The sequence below is a fragment of the Rhodnius prolixus genome, unplaced genomic scaffold, assembly GCF_049639745.1.
Source record: "Rhodnius prolixus isolate KJV_2025 unplaced genomic scaffold, Rpr scaffold_11, whole genome shotgun sequence".
Taxonomy (NCBI): domain Eukaryota; kingdom Metazoa; phylum Arthropoda; class Insecta; order Hemiptera; family Reduviidae; genus Rhodnius; species Rhodnius prolixus.
In genome coordinates this window covers 8,482,606-8,503,420 of record NW_027411625.1, presented here as the reverse complement: position 1 = coordinate 8,503,420, position 20,815 = coordinate 8,482,606, and the positions used below count along the sequence as shown (strand labels likewise).

The following is a 20,815-nucleotide window of genomic DNA, read 5'->3' as shown; positions in this document are numbered from 1 at the left end:
CTTCACTCTACTGTAGGGAACAGTAAGCTCTTCGACTGATATAAATAGTAATGTTTTAGTGATAATAGTTATTGAGATATAGAAGGTTAAATATTGTAGGTTTTGTAACATGTTCATAATTTAATCCTCTATATCTCTCTTCGTATCCTTCCGATTTTAATGAATTCTTCACCCAATTGTAGGGAAAAGTAAGCTCCTCCACTGATATAAATAGAAATGTTATAGTGATAATAGTTATTTAGATATAGAAGGTTAAAATTTGGGGGTTTTGTAACATGTTGATAATTTAATCCTCTATATCTCTATTCGTATCATTCCGATTTTAATGAATTCTTCATCCATTTGTAGCGAAAAGTATGCTCCTCCACTGATATAAATAGAAATGTTATAGTGATAATAGTTATTTAGATATAGAAGGTTAAAATTTGGGGGTTTTTTAAATCGTCCAAATTTCAAACCTCTATATCTCTCTTCGTATCCTTCCGATTTTAATGAATTCTTCACCCAATTGTAGGGAACAGTAAGCTCCTCCACTGATATAAATAGCAATGTTTTAGTGATAATAGTTATTTAGATATAGAAGGTTAAATTTTGGGGGTTTTGTAAATCGTCCAAATTTCAAACCTCTATATCTCTATTCGTATCATTCCGATTTTAATGAATTCTTCATCCATTTGTAGCGAAAAGTTCTCTCTTGAACTGATATAAGTAGCAATGTTTTAGTGATAATAGTTATAGAGATATAGAAGGTTATATTTTAATGCTTTTGTAACACGTTCGAAATTCAAACCTCTATATCTCTCTTTGTATCCTTTCGATTTTAATGAATTCTTCACTCAATTGTAGGGAAAAGTACTCTCTTCAACTGATATAAATAGCAATGTTTTAGTGATAATATTTATTGAGATATAGAAGGTTAAAATTTGATGGTTTTGTAACATGTTCAAAATTCAAACCTCTATATCTCGCTTCGGATCTATTCGATTTTTTTGGATTCTTCGCCCACTTGTGGGGAAAAGTAAGCTGTTCCACTGATATAAATAGAAATGTTTTAGCGACTACTAGACGCTCCTTAGACCACTTTTGACATCCATCTTGCCCTGTCTGGCTCGCAGCTAGTAACTCACTGACGAAAAGCCCTGCTGACTGCACATCAACACAAAACTGCAATAAGTATACGCTCGACCGAAACAGTTATTCCCAGTAATTAAAAGACTGCTGCACTGTACTGCTCTACAAGACCCTCGTTAGACCTCTTTTAACATCCAGCCTGCGCAGTCTGGAGATTACAGCTAACAACACTCTGACCGAAAAGACCTGTCTGCGAGCGAAGTCTGCTTCTCCAGAATAAAGTTCTACGAATAGCCGCTGAATGCTACTAGGAACTCACAGATATACAGGGAACTCGACATTCAAGAAATTGACACTCACATGACCAAACTAACAGACAATTTCTTCCTCACCCTTCACGCCGTGCCATCTCAATACCGCCTTGGCTAGCCTGCAGCTTCAAGAGGATTGAAACCAAGACTGTATCAAGACAACACATATTTAAAAGAATGGCCACTTTCATCTGGTACACGAGTATAATACTCGTATTATACTGTAAACGAACATTCAATGGCGGAACTCGGAAAAATTGAAATCATAGGTTTTAGTTGAAGCCTTAAAAATGATACTTGCATATATTTCAAATTTGGTTCTCTATTTTGTTACAATTCTTAAAATTGATACGCGAAATTTATGTGCGGTTTTTTTTTTTGTTTTTTAGATGCGAGCGAAGATCAAGAGGACAGGTTATCGACACTGTCGCAGGCGACCAGTGGCTCCTCAGAATCTCAGCTCGACTACCAGGAGAGTCTTGACTCTGGTAAGTGTACCTAAATAACTGTTGTTTGCACGTCTAAGGCAGTAGCCTAACTGGCATAATTCCATAAAATCTCAATTAGAACTTTTCCCGCACCTGTAATAAAATTAAGACCGTATAGGTTCTTTGTCTCAAAAAAATTCTTGCAAAATTGTCAAAGTAAATTGGCACTTTATAATCGTTGATTGAAGTAAACTTCTGGCTGCTTATTCCAGCTATTTATAAACCTAGAATCAATTTGAGATGCTTTTTACCATTGACTCTTTAGGTTTGAGAACTTCTCTTTTGACTCAATAGTTAATTTACTGAAATAAAATAGCAAGTCTTATGTCTTATGTTCGTCAGCACCAGTTCATGGTTTTTCTCCTCCGCCCTGTTGATAGTGGCACCCAGATAGTATCTTAGTGGAAGGATAGGAGAAAAGAGCAAAAAAGAAAATAAATTTAAAAGGAAAATTTCTTTATTTATTGAAACTAAAAACTAAATGAAGATTCCAAGTTTAGTGTTTCAAGTGAGAATTGATTCCAATCTCCTTTTCTTTTTTTTTTTGTTTATTCACACTGTAAAGCATTTTAATTATGAAACTACAACTGTTGTTTTCAGCAAGTTCTGAATTTTGTTAGAAAAAATAAAAATGTATCGTTTATTTAAGATGTTATTATTATCAGTTCATTAAGCAAGCAAGCATTAAGCAAATAATATTATTGCTTTTTGATTTTTTTTTTCTTATTATTACAACTTGCATCTTAATATTTGTTCAAGCCAACTCCTTTGCTAACAAGAAACTTTACGTATGTAGTCTTTATGTAGGTAATATTAAAATAAATGATCGCATAAATATTTCCGGTCCTTCTGTTTGCTACTTCCAGAGCAATTTCAACTGCTACACACAACCTTGAAACAAATATTTACGAAGTATGCAAAAAAAAAATATATATATATCACATAAATACAAATAATAATAAACAACTATTGTGAAAACTTTTTTGATGCGGTTCTCTCGATTTTCTTTGAAATTCGAATTTTTAAGTTTAGTCTTAAATTAGTCTCTGGGTTTGCTATAATAAGTGACTTATATGAGAAGCATGACTTCTTAGAACCTCATTATAAAATCTGTTTATGAATGAAATTTAAACAAAAGCGACAGGCGTTAGTCTGAGTTGACGGTGTATAATTGCTAAAATTTAAAATCAATTGTGAGATTCATATTTCCTCATTTTTTTTTCAAAATTGGAATTTTAGCAAACTTTTTTTTATCCCAGTAATGGATACGCTGTAAAATTAAGTAAAGTCCAATAGAGAGAGAACTCTGACTTAAAATTTTCTGGAATAAGACGAGTAGTTAATACTCTAGTACTAGTTCAAAGAAATCGAAGTGATTTTCGAGATATAAAATATTCTCTGGAAATTTGTACTCTCGGTCACGCTTACTCGGAATTTCAGCTACTCATTGTTAAAATCTTTGTTTAATTAATATCTTGTTAATATCTAAAGAGGTAATGACCCTGAGCCTTAACTAGGAACTGCAATCACCTATCCCCGGTACATATTTCATTTAAATTGAAAGTTGTAGATAAATTTCAAATAAGCGAATTGAATCCAACAAGTTGAAAGAAAATGGAACCATTTTCGAGTAAATCTCAAAAAAGTGAAAAAAAAAGGTTCTGTAAAGTGGTACATTCAGTTGAGAGGTTCTCATCACTAAGATTCTGGATCCCAAGGGGGTATGCAAACGGAATATCAAGTATTAGCTTCCTGTGAGTTGTAGTTTTGGAGCATGAGTGCAAGACTGTCACACACCATTCAGCTACAAAAACCAATTTGGTATATCGGCTCTGTTAAACTTAGTAACAGATTAAGGCTAGTTAGAATGCAAAGGCCAACTTCTCTCCTAAAAATAATTAAGAGTTTAAAAACCTTTTTCTATTTTTTTTTTTTTTTTGTAGAGGCATGTCGGATAGTTAAAATTAAGCCTATTCTGTTTATTTTAAAAGAAACAGCAATCGAATAGGATGGAAGTACCTACTTAAGGTTCCGTATAATATAAATAGATGTTGCTTCATGTCATTTTGACCATTCGCTTTTTGAAACTTAAACAATAATGTTTTGGTCAGGATTAAACAGACTTGAAAGCTTCATTGCTGAATAATTTTTTTCAGTTTTCGTTACTTTCTCCTTTCCGGAAAATGGTTTCAACAATTTTCTTCCAGTGTTGTCTAAAAATTAAACAAATATACACATGGAGGTCTATCTCTTTTATTTAATAAGTTTTCCTGAAAAAAATCATTGCAGGGGGTTTCATAAAGAAAAACAATATTACACTTATAACATTCGGTTAATCAAGAAAGTTTAAGTGAACATTTTATGATTAATCACTTTTTTAAGTCCTTTTTGTCACGAAAACTGTCAAAGCAACTGTAGGACGTCCTTCTTTAAAAACGTTGTTTTTTAATTCCTCCTACCAATAAGTTAAAAGAGTTTTCAACAAACAACGAGTAATAAAATTTATAAAGTTAATTTTTGGCTAAAATGTTTGTAACTGTATTGTAATTAAAATCTAACGTTATGTATATATATATTAAACACAAGTGAGGTTGTTTGAACTATGAAGTCAAAGAAAACCAAATACCAATTATTAAAACAAATGTAACAAGAACAAGTTTGACAACCACGACAAAACGCTTAACTTATATTTTTCTACGAGTGACCAAGCAAGCAAATTCTTTTCGATAATTCAGATAATTTTAAATAATTCAATACTTAATATAAATTGTCAGCGAAGAGGCATTTCACCAACTTCACTCGGCAAGGTGATTTTATGCTTCTTTCATAAGTACTATGAATCTATTAAACATTGGAGCCAACTTACATACATAAATAAATATCGTACAAATTGAATATTTGAAGAAACATCTTTAGGTTAGAATCTTGGGCATAGCCCCATAATAGGGTGAATTAGATAGAAGTTACTTTTTAGCTTTCTAGTAAGATAGTGTCTGAATTATCCGCTAGATGTCTCGGCCATTCAAGACTCGTGGCAACTGTACTATACTGGCGAATTTTCAAAAATTCAGTTTTCACCAGAAATAAATGTTTTGGATATCTCTAAATGAGAAGAAATAATTTTTATTTTTTGTATTTTTATAAGAAATACCCAACAAAAAGTTTTAGACTAAAAATAAACCAAATGAATCCTTAGCTATGATTTTAATATGCAGTTTTGGTTCTTGGAGAAGGTAATAGAACTTACCATTTTTTTCTCCTTCCTCAGATATTATAGTAGTGGTGAGGATGCTGTAGATTGTGTAGTTGTAAAAGTTTCCCTTAAAGCGTAACTGACAAATTCTAGGGTTAACGGCTTTAAAATCAAGTAGAAGTCAACGAGCATTGTGGCTAACCCATGCCATAACTGTAAATGTTTTTAAGATAACCGTAATAAACATAGCGAGTATTTTTAACGCCAATATTTCTTGGCCAATCCAAAGCATTTTTTAGAGGGCGACTATGTCCAAATTTATAGTCATAGAGTTCTTTGATAAGCACTTTCAGTGACCCTGAGCTGTAAATGTTGATATACTCCTAGTGTTTCTTAATGACAATCAGGCTTTTTATTATTTTGGTGGTTTTCTAGAGGAGTTGACGTCGGGGAGCGTATGGGGTTGCTGGCCCTATATTTAACCTCTGTGTACTATGGTGAACCTTGGAATTCACTCATTAGCCAATAGGGGTTAATTATGGATGATAGCTTGGTGTAACTGTAAATGACTTTGTGTGAACGCACATGAATGAAGTATATGTACATGGGAGTGTTGTAAATGAGAAGTGCACGTGGAGAAACAAGCTATCTTCGGGTAGCGTGTGCATTTAAAACTGAAATTCGCTGAAAGCTTCTATTCCAAATACGGTTTGGTATCAATACTACTTACTGAGAATAAGATTAAGAAATCCATCAAACTTAAGCACGGCTACCTGAAACTGTTTCCCCTACAATTTTCTTTACCTTTTGTTGACTAATTACTCACTTAAATACCTATTACTTTTATTTGATACTTTTTCCCTTGGGATTTGTTAACCAGAATTTTTTCGGGCTGCCTCTTAAAGTACTCCATCAGGTCAATTTACTACTTCTTCACCTATATATATATATATCAATGATTTTTTTGGGGGGGATTTTAGGGAATCTGAGCGCCCGTTTGTTTGCTTGCAGTACAAAAGTTCATATCAGGGGGAAGAAGTGTGCACTTGATATTAGCTAACTTGTGTACGATTTATGAATATCTATCCCAGTCTATAGCTAAAATTTAGTAATTTTACATTTTACTAAAATGTCTTTGCCTGATTAAAAAAACTATAAGATTTAGCCATACATTTTGAGTAGACTTAAAGTTTAGTAATTTATTATAGTTAGTCATCACTAGATGTGTGATTAAACTTTAATCGTTATTTGTTACAAAGCTGTTACTAATTTAGTAATAACAATTAAAAATGTGACTATCACTTGTTTATTTAGTTTTTTTCAAATTTTTGTATTATTGAATAATAAAACAAAGTGTAAAATAACATTTAATGTGGAATAAAAATTAGAAAATACACAACTTACAAAATATATGTAAATAAAAAGACTGAATATAAAAGAGAGATTCAAATAGCATTCGCACTAGATAAATATTATTTAAAGGCAGTTTGTTTCCATTTTATTCTGATGATAAATGTTTTAAAGGTTTGTTCAAACAAGTGAATATCGTTAATGAACACTTGATTAGTAAGCCGCATTATCTTATGGCCAGGTCAGTTTTCAAGATAAGAGGTTTTCGTGTATGAAACATTGAATATGCAAAACAAGGAATTCTGAATCTTAACTTTACATTAAATTGGCAATAATGAATTGGTTATGAAGTTATCTGTATAGAAAGATTAAATCTGTTTGGGATTTTCTAACTTACGATGGTAAATAGAGACAGATCTTCATCATGTATGGCAGTTGCTGGGTAAGAGAGGTATAGATTTGTGTAGAATCAAAATAAATAATTTGACAGAATTTCTATTAAATATGTTCCATTGTGTTAATATGGCATTGTTTTTGAAAATTTTTAAACGATTTGATGCTTATTCAGCAAAGGGCTTAACTTGTGATGTGTACTATGGATTTTTTAGGTAGCGAGATTAGTGAAATCCTTGGTTTTTCTACTGAGGAAGTCAAAAATGTTCATAGCTTTAATGTTCTAGTATTGAATGTGATCAATGAAAGTATCACACCAGCATCACTCCTTTAACAATTGAAGCCTGTTTTAGAACTGTCGTGTATTGTGTAATTAAATTTGATAGGTTCTTTTTTTTCCGTGGAAAGAAATTTTATAACATTTATTAGTGCTTAGATTTATAAGGTTATATTTACACCAAGAAGAGAGTCTTCAATTTATGATTGATGGACCAAACAATCATTGAATGAGGATAACGTTTAGTTTTAAAGAATTTGTATTTTTAGAATTTCCAAAATTTTAGTCAAACTAAATCGTGTGAGTGTTTACACCAGAGAATTTTTAAAAAATATTTGCTCTGTGAAAATTTATTTTTGTTGGATTTAACAGCTATACAAATTAATTTCAATTGTAATGAATCTAGTTTAGTAACTTTAAGGTTTCTCTAAAATCTCTTTAATAGATCTTAATAGTTAATTTAAGCTTGACTAAAACAGCCGTTTGCTTTAGTGGCTTTGGCCAGCGTTGCCCGCTACCTAACAAAGACGAAGCAATCTGTTCATTCTTGTTTCTGCGACAGAAATTGGGCAGTCCATTGTTTGCCTTGGTTTGAATATTTAAATGGATGGCTCTGGACACGGTCTAATAGTGTGGCCGACAGTGTTTACCAAGACTGAGTGAAGCAATACAACGCTAGACTTGAGATCTGCCGGAATACTAGGTATGCTGTACTTGCTGAACTTCACCATATCTCGATTTACATCTGTTGTGGTGTGCAAATGCTAAAACGCAAAATATCGATGTTGTTGCGGGACTGGCTGATAAAAATATTTCTCTTGTTAAAAACTTTTTATCTGAAAATCAATTAGTAATTAATTGAGCAGAAACCAGAAATTATAAATAAATGAATAAACGCTTAATAAAGCATTTTTAGGTTAAAGAAAATTGTTGGAGCTGTTTAAAGAATATCGCAAACCAAAATAAAAAATCTAATTAGCACTATCGTCAGAAGTTGATTAACAATTTTTTTACAGACAGGTACATGCACTTATAAGTTTTGAGAATAGTCCAAAACGTGAATTTCCAAAATTGAAAATCTTCACGAAAGCAAATCCTGTATTATGGGGTGGGGTTACAGAAAGTAAATATTAATTTTTTTCGGAAAATGCTTCGCACAAAAGTGATAAGCCTTTATGTATGAAGTCAGTATATATGCTCACAATGAAGGAAGTAAAAATTAGCTTCAAACAAAAATTCCAACTTTGAAATAATTTATTCATGTTATGTTGAGGGAGTGCATGTTGAGTGCGTGTTAGTGAGGAGTCAGCTCGCAGACGGTTGCAGGTAATTGAGCCGAGCCCAACCAGGGCCCACCGACTGAAAGAATGCCGGCTACAGTCGGGCTGCTTGCATAGCGTCTTAAAGTTTAATTGAGTGTCTGGAGTGTACAGGGCGGCAGATTGCTTGGCGGGAGAGGGTGCTCTCCTTGGGGACTTGCTGCCGCCAAAACACAATCTCTTGCCGCACGGCAACACTCATCAAACAAATTATAAGAGATACCGTTAGCCGGGAGTCGGAGTTTTACACGTTGCTACTTTAATCCAGCAATCCGCGCTCCGTCCTCTCTGGCCATCATACCGCCGCATCAAACATTCACGAGCTGTTGCCCGCTCTAAGCAAAAAAAAAAAAAAATCAAAATGGAGAAACCTCTCCATTGTTCTGTAGGTCTTACATTATCTGTCCTAACAAGGCGAGCAGTCCGCACCACCCGATTTATTTCACAGGAGTCTTCTCTTAATGCCTGTACGTCCTTCTTGCTACTGGAGCATATACGTCTCACTACGGCGATTGAAAGCTATGAGCATTTATTGTAATCTTGAACTTGTAATCTCATCTGGAAATAGAAACTCCCAGAAAAGAAGTGGCACAGTACAAAAGTGGTCCAGCGAGAGTCAACTCACAGCCATTCAAAAGCAACAAGACATCGGACGGCGCCAACTTATGGGCGTACTTTTCGAGTATATTGCACTAATTCCTCAAAAAGGTTTAACGGGGCTTCTTTTAAAATAGCGAGTTCATATTCCACTCTGTTTCCTCCGAAGTAGTACTCCATACCCAACAAAGGTTCTAGTTCTATGGATATCCAACAAATCAACTCCTTTTCCAATCTAACTGCGAATTGGAAGCTTCCATGATTGTTTAAGAGTAGACTGTGGCATGACTGGGCTGGAAAAAGTGGTCAGAAGAGACGGATGGTCTGCATTCTTCTATTTACTTCATAATCATCTAATTGGAATCTTAACTTTTTGGGGGATATCTTGATATTTTTTCTAAGATTTTCTTAAACCTGGAATGCTAAAGTCATAGATATTTTCGGGAGTCTTTTTTTTATTTTGAGGGTATTCTTAGAGGACTTAAGTTTAGCTGTAAAACTGATACTTTTGACTGAAAGGATTTTACATCTAGATCCAATTTATGACGGGATGATAGCTAAGAATAATTGAACGTTCAGTAAAGTTCATTGCTAGAAGAGAATTAGTCAGTTACAGTTGCAGTGGGAGAAAGTGGTTGTGAGGTGGACTTGGCAGCACTAATTACTGTGTTTGCTCTGGACGCGGACAGAAAGGCGAGAGTTGCTGAGTCAGACTCGATCGGACACGCCGCACAGCATGTCGTCACACCGAACTATCTCGCCTTAATAGAATCATAATAATGGACAAAAAAAAAAAAATAGACAAAAACTTGAAAAAAAGAAGATAGATGTTCCTTTCAAACAGATTATCTCCACTAACTGAAGATTTCATAAATGGTTATAAACATGTCAGGTTACAAACACAGCGTGGTGATGGGAACTTGAAATAGAGCCGTCAGTTAGGGCTGCCACCTCACGGTCACCAACACTTACCTGTTTAGTCGGCTGGGTTCACTTATTACTAGTAAGAGGTAGTACTATGGTCCCGTCACCTGAATTTTTTCTTTCAGCGAATTTCTGAAGTTTATACGAATTATCTTCAAAGAAATTGTTACTGGAATTAATGGTTGGTGAGAGAGCTATCCACAGTCTAGAGCTGGAGAAGTGGTAGGGATACTACTTACCGTCATCCCTCCTTTAAGGAAGAGATTTGGGAATCACTGACTACAACAGTGAGCCATAACAAGTAGGCCATATGCGAATCACTAGTTCAGTACGCGACATCATTATTCGCGAGTCACCACCCGCTCGGTGGTGCCTAACTACCATTCCTTTATACAACGTTCATACTTAACCTCCATTCATTATTAATCTTTAATTTATTAGTTCGATTTAAGCAATCATATATTAGAATATAGTCAAGAGTCGATATCTGTAAGTGTTGATCGATTATCCGTTTCATAACCATCAACTTATCACAATTTCATCATCTCACATCGCGTGAAATCTTTTGTTTAGCTTTCTCTAATGCAGGGTGAAAAATATCTTAGTCTAAATTTTCTGGCTCTCAAACTACGTACATGGAGATGATTTCTAACGTGGTACATACAAAAGCTTGAATCGCAGAAAAAGTTTTAACTGGTGGCTTTTTTTTAAGGCAGAGTTTTAAGTGCTCGACGACCTCCGTGAGATGGTTGACCATTCTTTAATAAAGAATTGAAGCGCTTCCAATCATTATTATGGAAACAGTTAACTATGAGGCAACATCCAGTTGAGTGTGGCCCAGTTCTAAAAGAGCCTCAACAGTAAATCTACGGAAATACATGTTTTAATTATTTTTTTATTCACACGGTATGGCATTAAGTATTAGGTATTGATCCATTGAAGAGATTAAATTCAAGTTAGAATTCTGTTGCAATAGGTAAATGATGTTTTTTATTTTTCTTTAAAAAAACACACACAAATGAACTTACACAACTATTTCTTATTACCATTCTCAAGAATATACATTTATATGCAGAAATATGTATAACCTTACAGGTAAACCTTGCCCGTACTCTCACCAAAGGGTAAGACCTAGAAAAATGATTAAAGAAACAGTTATAGATTTGGGCTGGTTAATGTGGATACGAAATTAACAGAAAATTCTAGGACTTACTCCGAGAAAATTTGCAACAACAAGCGAAAAAATCAATTTCGTAAGGTTGAAAACTACGAGTACCAGTTTAGAAGTTTTAGCAACAAATCAGATTAATCTTCTTAACAGTAAATAAATATTTGTATTGATCATTATGCAGAAATGACACTTTAGAGGTAAATCTACTCAACCTCCTCTCATAGAAGTGCATTTTATTTAAATTTTACTAGAAAATTTCACTGAGTATAAGTCTATACAGTTTCAGCTTCCCAAAAATTTTCATTCGTTTTTTGAGAAATTATATTATTAACACAAACACACATTTTCAAGTCGCATTTCTGGTTAATCAATGTACATCAAATATTTCAAATTTTGGCCGACTAATTTTTATCGTATTGATTGTTCTGCATGTGAGAGGACAGTACACTGGGTAGGCAGTATAAAAAACTATCTGCCTTAACTCCTCCAAAAAATGCCTGCAGAAAAATTTCTAGAACATTGTTTAGAAAAGTATTTACAGTTATTTTTAAATAAATTGCAAAATGTGGAACACTTCCCTTAAAATAGTGGCACTGCCGATTCGCTAATATTGCCAGACACTTTTTTTTTTGTTTTTTGGGTAAAACGCTCTCTCTTACCTTAACGCCGTAAATATGCGAGATGAAGCTAATTTCAAAATAGTTCACCAACTCTATTACCTCTACATTCACTTCAGTTGACACCTTATAAGAAGCATACATGTAATCCAGCTTGTGTTGCCACAGTAGGATAAGATGAGTCGAGATAAAAAGGGTGTTAATCCACTTATAGTGCCCACATTGTTTGCTTTTTGGAGGTAGATTTTGCTAAAATTGAACTTTTTATTCTATCATTCGTTATTAACCCTTTCCGGACCGAATTATTATACAGAGAGAGAGAGAGAAAAACTTTTTTCTCTGCAATAAATAATGCTTAAAATGAACAAATCAAATATTTTTTTCCATTTTGAATGTTTTGAACATTTTTTGGAAAATGATTTCATATGGCATCATTGGGCACCAGTTAGCAAGAATGAAAATAATTAAAACTTTATTTATTCCATCTAGGAATGGTTGAATTTTGTACAATTTATTGTAATTAGGGTGATTTGGATCAGAGATAAAGTTTGTATTGTCATTCACATGGAAAAATGTGCGAAGTTTGTCAAAACGATTTCTGCTCATTGCATCCGCAAGGATACCTGGTATTTCTGGCCCAATACATTCTATAGCTTGGCATTTTTACAATTCCGCTCATGATGTTTATACCCAAAATTTTTTTTATTTCATTAATTGTGGTGCCAATAGATTGGGCAGTCTTTTGAGCAGAATATAAATTAGATTGCTCCACAAAATTTTTTAAAATTTCATTCGAACAAAAGAGTTGAAAATAATTTATGGGCTTGTCACATCCATAAGTGATATTGTGTTTTTTATTGAAAGAAAAATTAGTACAATTCAAGTGAAAATCATCCCTAACTGGTACCCAACTAATGTTGTTCCCGCGTAATAATTTTGGAGGTTTCCTTTTTGCTTCAGGGGTTGGTAAAACAGGATCCTGCAAATTATTGGAAGGGTTTCCTGAAATATTTTCCGAACTAGCTGATCTTTCATCCTCAGTAAAAAAAACTCATCTTCATTTGGTAAAGTGGTATAATTAGAGTCTGTTTTTGGGGGTAAATTCGCGTTGGCATCAACTTCCCCAAATTTGTTCATCTTCAGAATCTGAAGATTCTAAGTCAACATCTGACCAATTACCGTCTAATATAATCTTTATAGCTTCTTCGGGTGTATACATGCGCTCCATGTTAAAAAAAACAGGTCAGAATATACCCTATGTAATAAAAAAAATAGAATGGTTAATAGTCAAGTTTTGCTCAAAGAGTCCATATGGACTTATTTTTAAAATTTCGATTATACAAATAAATATAAGTTAAATAAATTGAAACATACCTAATTCAAGATAAATAACACTTAGTTTCTACAAAAACAAATAATTAAGAAACAAAAAAGCTTTAAAAAATGCAAAAAAAAATTCACAAATACAACTGTAATGAAGACGATTTTCTGGTGGTTGACAACAATGAAATAAAAACATATTATATTTTCGCGGGCAAGAATTATGTAAAAATTACGACTTGTGCTGCCCCAACAGGCATGAAAGAAAACTAAAGTGATGCCAATTGTATTATTTGGTCAAAATTAAGCAAGAAATAATACATTTTAAACTAGTGATGCCATATGGCATCATCGAGCTGGAAAGGGTTAAAATGAAATACTTTAATGTATTAACTATTTTATAGTAATAAATTTATACATAAATATATTTTAAAAAATGCAGGGACTCAGATATGAATCTTATATTTTATTACGCTCCTTGCGGGAAGAAATTACAATTTACGATGGACGTTTTAAAATATACATCTGAAACCAAAATTCTTATAGGTTTGGATCATTTTGATTTCGATCCCAGTGTACATATGTATCTTTGACGAATTTATTGTTTCAACGCAACATATATTTATTAAGGTAATGCTTAGATAGTGGCAGAGTAATCTAAAGTTTGTTTGCCTTTCAGTTTTAAGAGCTAAATCACAATATTATTAACATTTCAAATTGCTCTCCATAAAATATACAACTTCAGTTTTCTACTCCGCTTAATATTCACAAAAACGAATACAATACACCCAAATGCTTTAAAAAAAATAAAGTCATTCATTAAAGCCAAAGGTTCAAATTTGATAATTTGTTTATTTCTGTTGTACTGAGTACGACATTTTTAGTTTTTACTAAAATCTGACAGGCAGAAATGGTAGATAGTTTACTGAATAGTTTCAGTAGTAGCTGCAACAATTTTCAACTAATAAACTCGCTACATTTACTTAGATGTACTAAGTGAATTAAATATCCACAGTAATGTAGAATAATAATCTGTGGACGCACCCCCTGTATACATTTATTTTATATAAATATTTATTGGATGGCAATTGCGAAGAGATTCTTTTGTTTGTATTACCCAAAGCGTTTTTCTCTTCAGTTATATTTAGTGTGTAAAACAAAAAAGGTGTAAGAGTGTTAAAGAAGGTGTTTAATAAATATATTATTGTCTTTTCAGTTCTTTTTTTTTTTACTTATTTCTTTTATTACCTGCTCTTCTTTTCTACATTAATGTAGTGTTTTAACACCTATAATGTTATCATCAAGAATTACGAATCTAAATAATGCGATTCAAGCGATAGAGTCGCCAACATGGCTCTTCGAATTAGTAATATCCAAAAACGATATTTGAAACGAGCTGCCTTCCAACCTGGTCATGTTATTGCAAGCAACTATAATAATAAGGGCTACAATATGTTTAGCAATAGCATCTAGGATGACCCGAATGGTGACAAAACTTGTCTAGGCGATAGAGTCATGTACACGATCAGTTGGGAGAGAGTAGCTGTCAGGTCGGTAAGTCGGAGAACCGTTATGAGTACTGGCCGGGGTTCCTGGAAGGTGGATGGTACTGTCAACAGGTGCACTGACTAGTAAAGTTCATGAGGAAGTGACCTTGTCGTTGGCTGCACCGCGCCTCAGAGTTGCAAGTCCGGTACTTGGGTCAGGTAGAGCTCACCAAGTTGGTCAGTGTTTTCATTAGAAGTACGGCCGACACACCTCACATTGGCAGCGCCCTCTGCAGAGGTCAGCCTCGCCTCTCACTAACACTATTGGAAAGCTTTAACTCATAATTTTTACCTAAGACTACAGAATTTTTACTAAATATTTACTTACCTTTAAATATTATAATGTAGTAAATAGACTGGCCACACTTTCGCAGGCTCATTTGTGTCAAGTTGATTGAATGTTTGTTCCAGACTCAGCCATTTCTAACCATTAACACATTTTATCATTAAATAATAATTCCTTCGACTTTTTGACATAAAAATGGCCTTGACTGCTAGAGAGTCAGATCTTAAGTATTGTAAATTTAATTGTGCCATAGAATGAACATTATTAGCTTATAGAGCTTTTTATGTAATTCTTCAAATTTTCTATTCTTAGACAGCACTTTACCTCAGCCCAGCAGTTTCTTAGTCGAGTCTTACTGAAATATAATAAAAGAAAACATACAGGAATGCTAATTAACGATTTCAAAAGCGCTTATTACACGGTTTGGCACAATGGATTGCTAAATTCAACTAATTAAGTATAAAACGCCTGATTGTATATAGTTATTAAAGTTATGCATTCGTATTTATCTAACATGACTTTTGCAATGCACTTAGAACACTAGAGCTCTTGATGCTACAACCATTAACGCCTGAGAATCCCTCAGGCCTCATTGATGTTCATTTTGTAAATTAATGATAAATACCGAAACTTAAAGACAATAAATTAGCGCTGTCTACTGTTAATTTTATAAAGCTCCTGGCACAAACAGACACAATAGGCCCGGTTGTCAAAAAACATGCCAAACAATAAAATAGGTTCTTCCAAAAGTGGTAGATATAAGAGAAAAGACCCAAATTTGACTAAGTTAGAAGCTATACTGTTTACCAAAATAAAGCCTACATTGCCATAATATAAATGTGAGCAATTTAATGTTAATTACTCATTGGATTTTCAATTAAATATCTTAAGGTCTAGTTTGTCACCACATTATATGCTTAATATAAGTTGCTAACTTACAAACTTGTTATCAGTCCATTTTCAAATCATGTCTGCAGAATATCGAGATTTACCTCAAATACAAATATTGTAAGTATTATGCTAAATGCTCTAAGGTACTTTAAAGTAGATTTACTACATTATTAACTGGACTTACCCAAGATCAAAGAGTTTATTGTGTTTAAGAGTGAGATGTAATTTAATAAATGTACTGCCAGCTCATGTCAAACATTGGTACAAATGACGATGTAAATTTTTAGGATATAAGCTAAAACAAAACTTAGACTTGTAAAATCTATCAGTGTTTTGAGTGAAATTTTTCATCGGTTTTCTTTGTAAATTTAAGATGTCCAAGTTGTTGCAGTAGTTGATACAGTAAATATTGCACATTTCTATATTGTTTAGCTCATAAAGTTCATTCATTACTTTAAATTTTCTGTTCAAGTAAGTACCATACGCTAAATACTTCAAAAATAATTAAATTAAAAAAAGTAAACTAATGGATTTTGGCACGTGTAAATGGATATGTTGTCCAAAATAGCTTTTTAGGTTGAGGCGTAAAAGTTATAATGGATATCTCATGAGTTAACACCATTCAATTGCACAGATCTATTGCACTAAACACTGCAATGGATTAAATAGTCCACAGCAAACAACTACTAAGAGAGCAAAAACATAATATTAACGGGAGATGCTAATAAAATTTTCCCAGACTTTCTTATGAGTACATTATGCAGTTTGATTGTGCAGTGGTATTTGATTTCTCAAACCCTATTTATGCATAAGATTTGCACACATGACCGTCTATTTGGGAGCAAGTATAGGCTATCATACTTAAGTTTGTTAATTTTGGTCTTAGAGTAAGAGTTATTTATTGTTTTTATTATTTGAAACAAAATTTCTTTGATTGTTTATTGATCCAGAAAATACGCAATTATACAAACGTTAATTATGCCTACTTTAAATTACGTCAAAATTTATTGTAATTTATTGTTAACTGCGTATTTTCTGGATCAATAAACAATTGAAAAATTATACAAAAGAAATTGAGCACATACGCGGTGAAATCAAAGAAATTTTGTTTAAAATAATAAAAACAATAAATAACTTGCTCTAAGACCAAAATTTAACAAACTTTTAGATGATGCAAGCACGATAGCCCGGACTTTATTATTTCAGGAGTTTCCTATCTTCAGTAGGATGTCCTTTGGTTGAAAGCAAGCGAACGAGCAATAGTTTACTAACAGGTGAACTAATTTGTAAGTTTTGAATACAGTTTTGAGTACGCACCTCACCAGTCTCTGCGGTTCACCCAGCCTTTGGCATCTGGTTTGGTAACGCTCACCGCGTCACACACTCATTATTAAACATACTAAAGTTAAAAATGCAAATTCTCAACCAAAAAGCAGGTGTTAAAGTCGATGATAGTCTTTGAGCTTTAGCCTATGGTGAGGATTATAGGTTTAGGCGTTTTCTGTTTACTCTAACTACTATACCTTACTAAGGATACGCCTCTTAGATCCGATCTTGTTACAACAAGAACTGTAACCATCAATTTGCTCATTCTGTGCTTTAAAAATAATAGTATGTAAAGATTGCCCAATGGTAGACCAAGTTTGGCCTTGATGCTGGCGTAGATTTATTACTCAATCCATCCGTTCATTGCATTTAGATAGATCTTTACGCTGAATCTTTCTTTCTGTCGTCCACTCGCAGGCGCCTTGAACTTGTATTATTTGTATTCGTTTTTAGGTGACACTCTCCTATCTGATGATAAGGTTTTTGTTCAACTCCGTTACCTAGGAGCGTGACTTTCGGCGTGCCCCTTGACTATCCAGGAACAGTCTATATACAATGAAGAGCTCATAAATCTAAAGTGCCCCAATTCAGCACAATGGCAAAACTACTACTTTACTTGATATTAACTGGGATTATATAACCTGTCTTGTAAATAAATTGTTGTATCATTCGTTGGTCAATTCTGTGTATCATTTCTAAATTACATTTTTACTTACTCTACTAGTAAGAAAAGCAACTGTAAGCGAACAAATTTTAGATTATTTAGATGTCACCTTAAACATCTATTTAGAGGCTCCCAGATTACATAAAGTGATTTTTATAGTGAGTTGTTTAATAACTATCGTAACTCAAAACCAAATATTTTAGAAGCTTCAAATTTGATATTTCGCTTAATCGCTAATAGAGAATGCTGACAAATGATGATTTTTTAAAATATTTTTTCTCCGAAAATGTACCAAATATGAATATTACTTAACAGTCCAACCGTTACCCCGTTGTAATAGGATCCTAGAATTCTATTTTACCAAAAAATAAAAATGGATCGTGACACGATTTTGAAATTTTGTCACGTTTTTTTTACTCGAAGTAGAAAAAAAGTATCTTTAGAAATAATCTTTTTTATTTAAGTCACCAAAATTCAAAAACCGCAATTTCGGAAATGATTCTAATTTAATAATAAATTTAGTGTCTGGTATTTGCAACTACTGGAGTTTGGTTCGCTCATTGTTGGTGCCACTTCACTGAATAGAATGTATCAGACTTTTGGGATTATCCACAAATTGGATCCTATAAATGTTTTAAGGTTAAATTTTGGGGTCTTTTTAAATTCGTTCAAATTTTAAACGTTTATATCTCTCTTCATATAATTCAGAATTCAATGAATTTTTTACCAAATTGTAAAGAAAAGTAAGCTCTAAAACTGGTATAAATAGCAATGTTTCAGTGATAATAGTTATTCAGATATAGATGGTTAAAGTTTGGAGATTTTCAAAATTGTTTAAATTTCAAACCTCTTTATCTCTCTTCGTATTCTTCCGATTTTAATGAATTCTTTACCCAATTGTAAGGAAAACTAAGCTCTTTAACTGATGCAAATAGCAATGTTTTAATGATAATAGTTATTGAGATATAGGGTGTTTAAATTTGTAGGTTTTGTAAATCGTTCAAAGTTCAAACCTTTATATCTCTTTTCCTACTGTTCCCATTTTCATGAATTCTTCACTGAATTGTAGAGAATAGTTAGCTCTATAACTGATATAATCGGCATTTTTCTAAATACAATATAACGTGAGAATAAAAGGTTACAATTTTTTATGTTATCGATCTAAGTTTTCGAATTCGTTCGAAATTCAAACGTTTATATCTCTTTTAGTACTGTTCTCATTTGAATGATTTCTTTACCCAATTGTAGAGAAAAGTTAGCTCTATAACTGGTATAAATTACAATGTTCTAGTTTCAATAGTTATTGTGATATTGAAGGTTAAAATTTGAAAGTTTTAATATTCGTTCAAAGTTCAAACCTTTATATCTCTTTTCCTACTGTTCCGATTTTCATGAATTCTTCACTGAATTGTAGAGAAAAGTTAGCTCTATAACTGGTAAAATTGCAATGTTTTAGCAATTATAGGAAATGAGATATAACCGTAGGTCTCTATATGATTCGTTTTTTCGAGAAAGTTAATTCTTTGGGTGTTCTGAGGGATGTATTCAACTGTGTCGTTCTATTATAGCCAGCCTGTGTAATATTGCCCAATTTTCCTGTTTAAAATGAACAAAAAATAATAATAATAAGAGAAGTATAGACAGACAAACTTGCGGGAACATGCCACTAACCCAACGACGTAGAGTTATTTATTCCTTTTTTGTAATTTCAAAGTGTGACTGTGAGTGGGACCACACGAACCGTGACGAGCACGTCAGGCCTAATCAGGACGATCTCCTGACAGCAAAGCCTCGTTTCTCCAATCTAATACTAGATCAATAATAGAAACGACTTCAACAGTTTGGACACGGGGCCCTGAGCTCTCACAAAGCTAGCCGTGGCGAATCATGCTGGACGTGCCCCACGTGGCCACCTTGCGCGATAGGAATTTTTGGCAGACCGGTGAGCGCACTACTTCCAAAACTAATTGGGCCTCTCGCACCCTTTATAACAAGACTAACCAACCTACTTGTCACTTTGGATATGCACTACCCTCAGGGCTGGTTGCAATTATAAATTTTTACCTTTTGGAGGCATCACTTTAAAGTTTTACTTTCCAAGTTAAAATTTGTATAAACTGCGCAGTTATTTAGGCCTTTGAGTTGTCTTTACTCTGATGGTTAAGCTCTTATGACGACTCAGTACCTAAACAGTTAGGACAGAAGACACACCAACCTTAGATAAAACAATGTAAAAAAAAAAATACTATAATTGTTAACAGCACAAGCCCTAAAGAAAAGATAAGTCGGAAGCCTAGGCAAAAATAACTAAAAAATTAGAACTGAAATAGGCAATATTCTTTCTACCTTTTGGTTTACTGAATAGTCACCAAAAACGATCAACAGTACTTTACATGGTTAACTAATTTATGTCTAGCATATTCCGGATTGATTTGATTCATTTTCAGGGCACCGATATTAAGATATGAGTTTGATAAAATATTGGTTTGGAAAAAATGTGTTAAGATCAATAGCAGACTGTAGCGGTTTGCTAGCCTTCACTGTAAAACGCTGAGGGTTGCCTAACACTAATTACTGCCAGCTATAATTGCTGATTTTGTTTTGATTTTATTGCCATGTTAGTAGCCAGTGACGTGTTCCAGAAGGTTACAAGAAGATAGTAAAGACTATAATAAATCGGCAGATGTTCTATGGACAGCTGCACTGATGCTGCCCGATCAAGCGATCACAAACGTTTGAAGCGTTAACTCTATTTATACACATAAGGTATTGGTAATTTTCTTTTTTTAATGTATCACGTTGAACGTCTTGTAAAAATCAACCCCTGCGAGCCTATCTCTTGGAAAATCTGTAAAATTATACTATTAACACTGTCAATAGCTTGATAATCGTAGAATAAGGGAATCGCGAAAGTTGGCTGCAAATCTGTAGTAAACTTTAAGATATCTGGGTCCACAAATGTAAACACCCTACTTCATTTGACCACTTTGTATTTAGCCAAAGGGCTGAAGGCCCGCACAGCAAAGATGTATTGTGGAATTGGGTATACCAAAGTATGTCTATGTTTTTT

The 20,815-nt window shown here is 33.4% G+C and overlaps 1 protein-coding gene across 2 annotated transcripts in view; it reads left to right on the top strand.

The window, feature by feature from the left end:
* Positions 1-20,815, top strand: part of L (zinc finger protein Lobe) — an 80,541-nt gene that overhangs the window by 23,718 nt on the left and 36,008 nt on the right. For both annotated transcript variants that reach the window (XM_074138696.1, XM_074138698.1), the window contains exon 3: positions 1,772-1,870. In XM_074138696.1, coding sequence (XP_073994797.1) covers positions 1,772-1,870 — 99 coding nt within the window. The remainder of the gene's footprint in view (positions 1-1,771; positions 1,871-20,815) is intronic.